Source organism: Artibeus jamaicensis, unplaced genomic scaffold (assembly GCF_021234435.1).
Source record: "Artibeus jamaicensis isolate MK-2021 breed Jamaican fruit bat unplaced genomic scaffold, CSHL_Jam_final contig_685, whole genome shotgun sequence".
Taxonomy (NCBI): domain Eukaryota; kingdom Metazoa; phylum Chordata; class Mammalia; order Chiroptera; family Phyllostomidae; genus Artibeus; species Artibeus jamaicensis.
In genome coordinates, this window is record NW_026521924.1 from 35,685,128 (window position 1) to 35,696,746 (window position 11,619).

Below are 11,619 nucleotides of genomic sequence, written 5' to 3' on the forward strand. Positions count from 1 at the left end.
CCAGATTCCTCTGTGCACCCTGGAGCCCGGCGGGGAGGCCTGTTCTGGCCACAGTCGGCCGCCCACTGCTCCCTCCCCCAGCCCCAGTGTGGCCAGACGCTGTCCACGGCGGTGCCGAGAGCCCTTTATCAGATAATAAATAAGACGGCTGGAGCCGCCCGTGTCAACATCTTGGCGGGCCTTGTAGGGGGGCTGCCGGCCGTGGCCTGCGTATGGCCGTCGAGGGCCAGCTACGCCCACTCTGGCTCCGATGGGTCTGGGGGCTCAGCCGGCCCCCTCCTTGGGGCCTGCCCAGCCCCTACTGGGATGTGGGTGGGTGAGGAGCAGGGCACCTCCCAGCCTCAGGGGTCCCTGGCCCTCTGGCTTCTTGTTTTCCAGAAGGGGTCCCTGGGGGGGGTCCCAGACCTGGGGGGTCTTGGCAGCCCCTTCCTGGGCCCCGTCCACACGCAGCCCCCAGGTGTGTGGCAAAGGAAGGAGCGGCGGGGAGTGTGCAGGTCTCGCTCCTCCCCCGGGCTTGGGGGCAGAATGGCGGGGGCGGCAGCCACTGGCCTTCTCCCGGTCTGGCACAGCAAAGGCTGGTGCCCCTGTGGCTTCCCCAGAGCGCTGACCCTGCAGGTGAGCCCCGCCGTGTCCTGCAGGAGGGTCTGAGCCCTCTCTGTGAGAGGCCAGCGAAGGGGACACCAACCCACGGGAGCTCTGGGGTCGGGGCACCGCTTGGCCAGCGGGACGCTGGTCCGAGGGCCCAGGGGAGAAGGGCACCCTTGTATGTGACAGACAGCCCGCTGGGGACAGCGGCGGGCGATGAGAGCCTCTGACTCGGTCCTCAAAGGCCTGTGTGGTGGGGGAGCAGCCTGCAGGGCTGTCCTTGGGGCACTTTGGGCCGCTGCTCTGGGTCGGAAGTGAAGCAACCGAGTGAAAGGCCGGCAGGGTGGGAGCAGGTGGTGGCTGAAGGAACCCCGGGGAGGGGCCTGGCTGCCTCCCCTTCCCCCGCTCTGTCCGTCCATCTCTGCCTCCCTGGCAGGGTCTCCCCTTCCCCAGGGACGCGGGACAGGGCCTGGGGGGACGGGGCAGGGTGGGCGGCCCCCCAGCCTCCCTGGGAGGCCGGGCACATGGTGGGCACAGGCGGGCAGCGCCCACAGGGTGGCCTTCCTTTCCGTCCTGTTGCTCTGACAAGAGGCTCCAGCTGCCTAGGCCTGCCAGCCTCCCGGCGTCCAGCTGTTTGTGCCCAGCGGGCAGAGCCTGGGGGGCAGGGGCGGGAGGAAGAGCTGCAGGAAGGGGGTGCTCGGTGGCTATATTAAGGCTGCAGGTCTGACGGCTTCCGACACAAGCGGTGACTCCGGAGAAAGGCTTAAATATAGCAGCAACATGTCCGTGGCCAGAGGTGGGGGGCTTGGCCCCCCCATCCAAGGCACGTTCTTAAAAATGACAAAAAGAGGCAGGAGAGATGGCCTCTTTTTCTGTCTTTGCCAAGTTCACTCCCTCCATCTGTGGGGACCTGCCCCGTTTACCTGCCCACTGTGGCCACCTCCGGGAAGCCTCCTCGGGTTGCTCAGCACCAAGCACGGCCTCCAGTCCCAGGGACTCGCGGGGCCCGGGGCCCCCACACACGAGTGTGGACCGCAGAGCCAGGCATGAGCACGCGCCCCGCCCCCCCCGAGCACCGGGGGGGACTGATGCTCCGACAGGAGCCACCTGGCTCCCCAGGGGCAGCACTGCGTTGTGAGGGTGCTGCACTGTCCCCTCCAGCCTTGCTGGGACCTGGCACCTCATGTCACCTGGTGCCTCCGATTCTCTCACCAGGTGTCCACCCCCTCGGAGTGGGGAAGAGCAAGTTACGGGGATGGATGAGGACACAGGTGACCCCCTCACCGCTTTGTGCCTCAGTTTTCTCCCCGGGGAGGCTGTCGGCATGGAGACCAGGTGGCAGAGGTCTCACATCCGGCCCCAGGGGTGGCCTTGCAGACACTGCCTGCTCCTGGCCCTCCTGCGCAGGACGCTGGCTGTGAGCTGACAGGCCCTCCCTGGAGGGGTCTCCTCTGCAGCTGGGCACTGGCCACCTGATGCCCTGTGTGGCCGCTGCAGGCACTGGGCGGGTGGGGGGGGGGGCTGGGGAGCACGCGGCTTCCCGGGCTCCAGCCACTCCCGATCTGGCCCCGGGCCCTGAGACGCAGCTTTTAATCGGCTCCTTGAGGGAGGGTCCTGCAGCTGCTCTGCACGGGGAGGGGGGGGGGGGGCCGGAATCCCGGACTCACAGAGGCAGAACAAGGCTGGAGGGCAACCCTGAAGGTGCCCTGCTCCTTAGCGGCACCCAGGCCTGCAGACACCTCCAGGGGCCCCTCTGGCGGGACTCTGAGTGGCCACCGAGGTCCAGCAGGGGGGCCCTGGGATGGGCTTCTGAAAGGGGCTGTCTGCAGGTTGGGCTTGTGGCCTTGAGGCCAGGAAGTCCCACGGGTGACGGGACGGGGAGGCGAAGGCAAGCTCTTTATTTCACATTTTCCTTACAGCCTCGCTCATCTCTAAAAAAAACCACGAAGGATGTCGCGCAGACACTGGCCGGGTTGGACCCCGGGGGACGCCAGGGGCGACCACCAGGGCAGCCCGGTGGTGGCCGGCTGGCAGCTCACTCACGGCATCAAAAGAGCGTTGAGTCAGGCCCCGGCTGGGTAGTTGGGTGGGAGTGTCATCCCAAGATGCCAAGGCTGTGGGTTCGATCCCCAGTCAGGGCACGAACAGGAAGCAACCGAGTGTGTGAATAAGTGGAACAACAAATCGATGTCTCTCTCTCTCTCTTTCAAATCAATAAATAAAAAAATTTTTTAAGATTTTTGAATCAAGTTAGGAGTCAAGGGAGAGAAGCTTTCAATTGGAAGGCTTTACATTAAAAATAAAAAATTGCCATTTCTGATTTCCCTGGGGAAACCAGGAGGTCGTGTTAGAGAAAGGCAGAGTCCATGTCCACGTGACCGTGGCCTTGGGGAGGGTGCGCCCCACTCCCCACCACTCCCTCCTGCTGCCCCGACAGCAGGCTGTGAGCAGCCTCGCACCAGCGCCCCCCCCAGGGTGCTGCCAAGCCCAAAGGGCCAGTCTCTTTGTCACCGACCCTGGGAGGGGCTTCTGGAGGAGGGAGGCTGTCGGTGAGCAATTCTGCTGGGACCTCAGACAAGCCGAGGACCGGTCCCGCGGGGCTCGGGGACCTCGGTCTGCCCGTCAGAGAGGCTCACGCACATCGACTCGGCCAGAACAAGGTCCTTCACCGTCCCTCTGGGAACACCGTCCGCGCACACTAGTGATGGCCGCTCGGGGAAGGGCCAACCCCTGCACAGGTGACGGCGGCGAGCGTTGACCATGGAGGCTCGGGTGGCCGTGGGTGCCCGGTCAGCGTGGTGCCCAGCCTCCCGCCGCGTCTGGGGGTCCCCTGCTGCGTGTGGGGGCTTCGGCCTCTGTCCCTGCGCTTTCCTCCTGTCCCGGGCCTGACAGCCACCTGCACAGGCCTCCCCACCACATGCCAAGGGGACTCAGCGCCTAGTGGTCCTGCTGGCTCCTGTCTCTCCCGGCAGGTGGGCCCGGTGGGCTGTCCCCTGGGCCGGAGCGACAGGCAACGAGGCGGGTCTGGCGGGTGACTGGGGACCTAGGCCAAGGCCAGGGCACACCAGGCCTCCTGGCGCAGGGCCCCCCCGAGGCCAGCCTGGGGACCCAGGGCCGTGGAGGGGAAGGCGAAGTCCTCAGGCTCGAACTTGAACTCCAAGTGGCTGGGGGCCAGGGGCTCATCCGTCTGGTTGGAGGCCTGCAGGGAGGACAGGGGATGCTGGGAGCGTGGGGTCCCACTGGCTCATGTGGGGTCAGGAGACCTCACCCTGAGGGTCTCCTCCCTCCTGGAATGGGGTGGGGGTCCCTGGCTCTTGGACCGTGTCACCTCTAGGTACCAGTGACTGGACGTGTGGCCAGCCCTGAGCTCCCAGAGAGGACCGAGGTGGCCGTGACCTGGCCAGGAGGTCACAGCTCCCCAAGGAGGTACCTGGAGGCAGCTCTGGACACCTGCCCACCTCATCTGCCTTACCTGGGAGGTGACGCTGGGCCCAGGGCAGGTAGGGGACGTCAGGCTGGCCTCTGGTTTCAAACTGGCCGCTGCATCCTCAGGGTTGGGGACAGAGGGCGGCCGGGAGGCTGTGCCGTTCCCGGGGGACCCTGGGAGGAGAGGAGGGTGCTGACGGGTGGGGTCGCAGCAAGTGAGGGGCGCGGGGGCTGCTTCAGTCCCTCCCCGCCCCCCAAAGTGGTCCCCGGACAGAGTAGGGGTGTTCGCACTTCAGGGGACAGCACTGGCCCCGAACGTGTAAATCTCTGTGGTAGAATGCGGGGCGCCCACGGGGAGACCATGAGCCCACGAGCGGGGCCGGGGCCATCTCAGGGGCTGGGGGTCGTCTGGGCAGGCCCTGGCCCTGCACCTGAGGAGCCCTTGGTCTTGGCCACGCTCCTCGGCTTCCGCTTCCGCGTCTGGATGCTCTCCTTCCTCATCGCCAGGGGCCGGGGCACCTGGCAGAGACAGGCCGCTGGGTGCGGGCTCCTCTCCCCGCCCACCCCAGGCCCCCGCACCACCGCCCGCCTGGCAAGTCGCCCCTGGAGCCCAGGTGTCCTCACAGCCCTGGGGGGGGTGCTGCGGAGGCCCCTGGTGCCCTCCTTGAGGTGGGAGGGGAGGCAGAGCCATCCCCTCAGATGGGGGGCGATGCAGAGGCAGACCAAGCGTCCACACGGGGGCAGACGGCCTCAGCTCCGCGCCGGGCCTCAGTGGGCCCGCCCCAGAACCCCCCGGCCCCGCTCACCCCGTGCAGCTTCCTGTAGAGCCCGCAGGCGTTGCACACCGGCTCGCCGTCTGCGTTGCGACGCCACAGTGTGGTCGTGGTCGTGCGGCAGTTGGTGCAGCAGAGGCCGGCCCGGCGGCTCGAGGACTGTGGACAGGGGAGGCCAGTGTGAGCCGGCGCTGGGCGCAGCCGGAGCAGGGGGGACGCGGCCGGGAGGGTTTGGGGCCAGCGCGGAGGGTGGGGCAGCCTCAGTTTTCCCATCTATCAGCGCCCGGAGGACCCTTCCCCCCGCAGTGACCGTGTGTGGCCAGCCTGGCTGACCATCCGCCTCCCCCAGGCTGTGGCCAGCAGTCAAGGGCACAAGTCGGCCCCTGCGAGTGGCCCGGGAGGGGGTTTGGGGGTCTGTTGGGAGCTTCCGCACCCGGCACCAGCTCCCACAGAAACCCAAACCTGGTGGATGTGTCTCCACCGGGAGCCTGTGGCCACGGCCTGGCCTGGTTGGGAAAGCAGCTGCTTTTACTGGACACGGGCCCCTTCCCCACCCCCTTCTCCTTCCCGTCTGCCCCCGGGGGCTGGAAGCTGGCACACAGAGGGTGCCCCACAGGAGGTGGTCTGCACGCAGCACCTGTGCACGTGGAAAGACAGGCCCCCGGGAGTGTCAGGGGACACCTGCAAGCCACGTCTGAATCGCTTCCCAGTGAGGAGGGTCCGAGTGAAGAAACGAGACGGGAGGAGGGGAGGGGGCGACGCGAGTGAGCGAAAAGGAAGAAGGACTGAGGGACTCGAAAGTGATTCTGCGATCGCAGGGAGGGGTAGACGGGGTTACGGGGTGATAGAGAACATACAATAAATTATTTTTACAGAGAAATGGGAAGTTAAACCAAAGTTAAGAAAATGGGGGGAAAATAACTGAAAAAACCCAAAGCGTTTGCTCCTTGACCTTGCCCTCCCCCCTCGCCAGACTTGGTTCACAGAGGGGAAACTGAGTCTCAGAGGTGCTGAGGGCCCGGTGCCCCCCGAGAGGGCAGAACCGCCTCCTCTCAGGACACACGGCGGGGACGCGTCCCCAAGTCCCCAACTGCCCTCCTCGCCCCCTTGGGGACTGGCAGCCCCGCCCCCCAGGCCCCCGCCCCTCCAGGCTGATTGTCTGCGTTTTATTTTCTTTTACAGTCTGTTTTTTTTTCCCAAAGAAGTGGAACTTCAAAGCCTGCTGGCTGCAGCAGGCCACCCCAGCTCTGGGACATCCGAGGAAGTCAGGGTGGGGCGGCAGGGGGGGGGCAGCGGCGGGAGGAGCAGGGACGTGGAAAGGCCCCTGGGGACGGGGACGAGGGACAGGAAGCCTGCAGGTCCCACTCACAGCAGCCTCGAAACAGGGCCCCTGGGCCTCTTGGACATGGGGGAGGTGCCACCCCATAGAGCCTCGTCCCAAGGGCTCAGGGCACACTTCACACTCCGTGGGGACGAGAGTCCAGGAGGCGAGGCCGGGCCCGTGCGCCCCAGGGCCCCAGTCAAGGTCCGACTCCCTCAGCAAGGACGCCGGGTCCCACGCACGGCCAGGCTGCTTCCAGGTGCTGGCACCAGGGCCTTCACAGACCAGTGAACCTGGGGTCCCCTGGCCCTGGCTGTGGGCCCCCATGTTGGTGGGGGCGGTGGCTGGGGCTGCAGCGCCCCGGCCCCACGAGCAGGCTGGTGGGGAGCCCCTGGGGGTGGCTTAGGGCAAAGGTGCCCCTCCAGCCTTCGGTGACTAAGGACACCAAAGACAGCACAGACGCCGCCTGCAGGGCGGGGGGCAGGTCGTCCCTGTTAGGTTCCTGTGTCCTTGGTGACCAGCTTTCAGGGCCTGTGCCCCATGCAGGAACAGGGACCCAGTGAAGTGGCGGCCAGTCCAGGGCCACTGGCCCGGCCGCTCCGTGGCAGGGAGCCCTGCGGATCAGGCTGTGGGCTCAGGACCCTGCGCGCGTCTCTGGGTTTCCATCTGTCCCCGCCAGGACCAGCCACAGGGGCCGCCCTCCGTGAAAGCCAGTGGGGCTCCCAGTGCCAGTCAGAGTGAACCCCGAGGGGCCTGCCTGGGGAAGATGGGGAAGTCCCCTGACCCCTACCCACTCGGCAAACAGACTCGGGTCTGCGCCGTCCTGGATACAGGGGTGGTCAGACCGTCCGCCCTCCATGGCCCGTGGCCTTGGGGACGTGAGCGGTCACGCAGGGTGCTCCACCTCACAGCAGGCCAAGCGCCCAGACCTCACTGTCCAAAGGGCCAGCCAAGGCCCTGAGCCCTGCAGAGCTGGCGCTTTCTTTTAGCCTTTGGCGCAGGCGCGGGGACAGCTCCTGACTTCGCCTCCCGGGGCCTGGGCCAGGAGACCCAGGGCAGGGGGCTCAGCATGAGGGGGACGCAGGGGGCCCGGAGGCAGGCACCGCTGCTCAGCGTCCAGGTTTGCCGGCTGCCGGCTGTCAGCCCAGGGGAGTGGCCCCCTCTCTGAGCCCCAGACTCGTCACTGGCTGTCGTGAGGGTACATGGCCCAAAGCTTCAACAGCAGCCCCATCCACCCCCCTGCACGCCAGGAATTTTCTGCTGGGGGGTGAGCCCTGCAAAGGGTGGGGACACCTTCCCATCCTGGTGGCCTATGTGTCCGGCACTCCGTTTTGGGCCTGGGGTCAGGAGATCTGGGTTGCAGTCCCCGGGACCCTGTCCCTCTTAGCCTCAGTCTCCCCGGCAGTGAGGGCCACACCAGGTACCTGCCAGTACAGCACGGGGGGGGGGGCAGGTAGGGGCACGAATGCAGGGCAGAGACCTAAGTGTGGGGTGCCGTGGACGCTACGGGCCCACTCTCTCCGAGCGGCACAGTGTGGTTGGGGACCCACGGGGCCCCAGGCTGCAGGCCTGAGCCGAGGAAAAAACAGTGGCTGCCTGGGAACAGCCAGACCGGGCCACCCTGCTCCTCGCCTGCCCGGTGTGGGACTCGGAGCAGGAGCCTGACGCTCCCATAGCCAGAGGTGGGGAGCTGGGGGGGGGCTTCTGTCTCCAGGACAGTCCTGCAGCTGCGCACCCACAAGCCCAGAAAGGCAACCAAGCAGGCTGGCGGGGCCACCCCGCAGTGTCGGCCGGAGACCGACCAGCCAGGCTCCACCCCTGCCAGGGCCTGACGCACTAGAACCAGCCAGAACCGGTCAGAACCGGCTGGCTGCCTGGCGGTGACAGGGCTCCTACAATCGAGCGAGCCCGAGAGAGCCGGCGAGTGTTAGGCCAGCGGGTGCCGCAGCCCCGCCCGGGCCTCCGTGGGGCCGCCGTGGCCTCGCTGCCTCGGACGGTTTGAAAACCCAGGCCCTTCCGGGTACCCACAAAAGTAAGTGAACGCCGGATTCACCTGCAGGAGGGGAGAGCACAGTGACTTCTGGGGACTCTGCCTCACTGGGGGCAAAGGTCCGGCTTGCAGTCCCCAACTCCCACCCGGCCGCACGAGAGAAGGAACCAAAAGTGAAAACAGTCGGCCCTGAGAACCTCCGAACAGACCTGGGCCCGGTCCGGCCCCCACCCCGCAGGGTCCGGCAGGGAGTGCTCCCCAGGCGGGCGACGGCGGCTGCCCCCCCACCCCCGAGACCTCAACACAGCCGCACTCTCCCCTCCAGCCCCGCCAGGTCCCCTGGTGCCGCCACCACCCAGCCGGACAAGAAGCCGCCCCCAGTCGCCCTGGGGGCCACAGGGCTGAGCTCCCAGAAGCTGCTAGTTCAAGAAGCAGGCCTTTTGTCCCTGTTGCCACACCAGCCAGGCAGACGCTGTCATCCCCACCCGCCCCCACGGGCGCCCAGGGCTCCGGCAGCCCCCAGGCCCCTGTGCGGGTGGTGGCGCTGCCCCTCCCGGGAGCGCCGGCCGCCTCCTCCTCCGCGGTCCACACTCACCAGGCGCTTCTGGGGCCGCACGAGCGGCCGGTTGACTCCGTTCATCTTGTGGTAGAGGCCGCAGGCGTTGCACAGGTAGTGGCCGGTGCCATCGCGGCGCCACAGCGGCGTGGACAGGGCCCCGCAGTTGACACACTCGCGACCCTCGCCGGGGAACTCCTCCAGGAAGTCGGGCACTGCGGGGACAGGCAGCGCGTGGGGCCGGGCTCCGGCCCCCTGGAGGGCGTCTGTGGCTCTTTCTCCCCGCCAGTCTGTGCCGCACATTTGTTTTGTTGTGAAGTACGTTTTATCTAATTTTAAGATGACAGGCAGGACGGTTTGTGGGAATTTAAACACTCCTCGGGGTTGGTGTAACCCAGTGGGGGGTTTCATAATTTAAACCTCAGGGAGGAAGACAGGGGACGGGGTCCGGCACCGAGGCCCGTCATTTTGATCCCCTGGGGAGGCAGGCGTGTCCTCCGGGGGGAGGGGCCGAGGGCCTTGTCCTCTGCGGGGCAGGAGGACCGGAAGGGCTCGGTGCAGAGGTCCTGCAGGGACCAGGGGCCTCACTGTCGGCGACCGTGGGAGGCAGCACAGCTCGGCCTCCATGGGCGCTGGGGTGGAGCCCCCAGGACCCCAGGGACCCCAGGCTTGCTGGGCACGGGCCGCGCAAGGTGTAGGGGGGGGAGCAGGGGCAAGCGACCCGCTTCCTGGGGCCTGGTGAGGAGGAGGAGGAGGAGGCCGGACAAAAGGCTGCCCCGTGGCAGCAGGAGGGTGACTGGAGCGGGCCCTGAGGGCAGCAAACAGAGGCTTTGCCCTGGATTTCTGGGTTTTGGCCACGGCCACGGGGTGAGAAAGTGTCAGTGACCCCGACTCCACCGGAACGGGGTGGGGTGCTCTCAGCTTTATGGCCCTGGAATCCGATGACCCAATTTATAGCAGGGCGGCATTGGGACCAGGTCTCACCATAGAATATGTAAACATTCCAGAACAGAAACAAAGGTGGCCACTCAGTTAAAGAAACTGGCGTTCTGAACTTTATAAAGTCACTTCCCAAACTTTCCACAACCACGTGGAACAGGTAGGCTCTAAGTCGGCACCATCCAGAGTAAAAGGGAAGTAGAACTGACACCCTGTCTTCTGACGCGGGACAGGAATTCAGGACCCGGGGCCCTCCTCTCCGAGGGAGGGGCGGGCGGAGGCTCGGCCGGCGCTGCAGGACGCAGGGCTCTGGCCCCCAGGCCCGAGAGCTACCCGGCCTGGGCAGCTCCGCGGATCCCGGAGCAGGTTGCGCCCCGGGACCCACGAGGACTCACGAGGAGCTGCCCCGGCCCTGCACTCACCCAGCGCGGCTCTGCGGCCGGGGAAGCCAGCGGGGCGGCCCTGAAGGCTGTGCAGGAGGCCGCCCTCGAAGGGTCCGGAGGCCCAGGGCGGGGCCACTTCGGCGCTCACGTAGGCCGGGTACGCGGCGGGGTACGAGGCGACCCCAGGCCGCCCGAGCGGGCTCGGGTACTGGTCGCGAGCCAGCAGCGCGCCCTGGTAGGTGCCGCCATCCCGGCTCCCCGCGCCGCCACCGCCGGGCCCCGGGACGCTGTGCGGGAAGGAGAAGCTGGTGGCCCCGGCCGGCTGAGAGGCCGGTGGGTGCGGGCTGCCGGAGCCGAAGGCCGATGAGTCCGCCGAGGCCGCCTGCGCCCAGCCCGGGTGCGCTGCGAGCGCGGAGGGCTGGGGACCCGGCTCACGCGTGGGCAGGTAGGGCAGCATGGAGGGGACGCGCGCCGGCGGCACGAACACCGGGGAGGCGGCGCCCGGCGCGTGCAGAAAGGCGCCCGAGTCGGGGTAGGTGGCCTGGCCAGGGCTCGGGTACATCTTCCCGGGGGCGGCCTTGACCTGCGGAGAAGAGGGACGGGCGTTGGGGTCGAGGTCGCTGTGTGCCCCCACCACCTGGTAGGTGCTGCCCCTCGGACAGCGCTCCCCGCTTCCTAGCCGGGCCGTTTTGGGGACGGGTCCGAGCCCGTGGGGGCAGGACCGCGAGGGGCAGCCCCGGTGCAGCCGAGGCGCGGAGCTCACCTCCTCCACTGTCCGGGCTCTCGAGCTTCCCGGCGTGGGATCCGCGTGGGCTTCGAAAAAGCGGCGGGTCAGGCCCCAGGTCCGCAGGGTGCAGGGCCGGGGCGCTGAGGCTCCGCCGAGCTAGGAGGAGGCACCAAGCCGGGGAGGGCGCGCTGCGACAAGCCCGGCTGGGGCTTTCGCCCGCTCGTAGTGAGGCCCCGAGGGCGCGGCGGTCGCAGTGGGCGGGTGACAGACGGTCTGGAGACTGGGAGCCGGAGCCTGCTCGGTTCCGCAGGGAATCCCGGGCCCTCCGGCCGCCCCGCCCCGGCCCGCCCCCGCCGCGCCGCCCCTTCCCTGCCCGCGCCCTGCACTCCCTCCCCGCGGGGTCAGCGCTGGGGCTGCGGCCGCGGCGCCACGTGACTCCCGCAGACCGGGCCCTCGGGGCTGCGCAAGGAGGGCGACCAGGGCGCAGGGCTCTCGGGACCCGCGCTGCGTCCCAGCTGGCGCAGATGACAGTGGCGGGCCGGTGCTCCGTGACGACTGGGGCAGCGGGGCAGGGAGACTACTCTCAATTTGTTGGGGGGGGGGACACCCGCGGAGCCCCACCCGCCTTCCTTGCCAGCCCGGGTTCCGAGAGGCTGGCTTGGTGCACCTCGCGTGCCTGTGGATGAGTCCGTGCCGCGCTCGCCGACCAGCGGCGGTGGGGCCAGGTCCCTGCGTTGCGCCCCTGGGCTCCCGACTCAGCGCAGGCATCCGGTTTCCATGGGGACCGCGGGCCTCAGGGTCCCCGGGACTGTGCTGGGAGTGCGACCGCCGCCGCGGGCGCGAGGTCGGCGGGGGTCGCGCGGGTTCCTCAGTGTCTGCCGGAGGAGGGCACCTGCGAGTCGCGTTCCCGGCGTGGGGA

The 11,619-nt window shown here is 68.0% G+C and overlaps 1 protein-coding gene across 2 annotated transcripts; it reads right to left on the reverse strand.

Annotated features, from left to right (window-relative positions):
• Nucleotides 1-2,515: 2,515 nt before the first annotated feature.
• GATA5 (GATA binding protein 5) lies at nt 2,516-10,962 on the reverse strand. Of its 2 annotated transcripts, none has more exons than XM_037153586.2 (7): nt 10,737-10,962; nt 10,013-10,556; nt 8,691-8,866; nt 4,818-4,943; nt 4,443-4,530; nt 4,058-4,185; nt 2,516-3,784 (listed from the first exon to the last, which is right to left on the reverse strand). In XM_037153586.2, the coding sequence occupies exons 2-7, from the start codon at nt 10,533-10,535 to the stop codon at nt 3,629-3,631; spliced, it is 1,197 nt and encodes a 398-aa protein (XP_037009481.2). In that variant the 5' UTR covers nt 10,536-10,556; nt 10,737-10,962; the 3' UTR covers nt 2,516-3,628. The 2 variants fall into 2 exon arrangements, with proteins under 2 accessions (XP_037009481.2, XP_037009480.2); XM_037153585.2 differs by having other exon boundaries at nt 8,691-8,980.
• Between the last annotated feature and the right edge of the window lie 657 nt (nt 10,963-11,619).

What these genes read in the sequence shown, in the direction of transcription:
- GATA5 (XM_037153585.2), bottom strand. Translation starts at nt 10,535, where the DNA reads ATGTACCCGAGCCCTGGCCAGGCCACCTACCCCGACTCGGGCGCCTTT. An exon ending in TGCGGCCCCAGAAGCGCCTG is followed by an intron (nt 4,944 to 8,690) that starts GTGAGTGTGGAC and finishes CCCTGTCCACAG; the next exon opens with TCCTCGAGCCGCCGGGCCGG. An exon ending in CAAGACCAAGGGCTCCTCAG is followed by an intron (nt 4,186 to 4,442) that starts GTGCAGGGCCAG and finishes CTCTCCTCCCAG; the next exon opens with GGTCCCCCGGGAACGGCACA.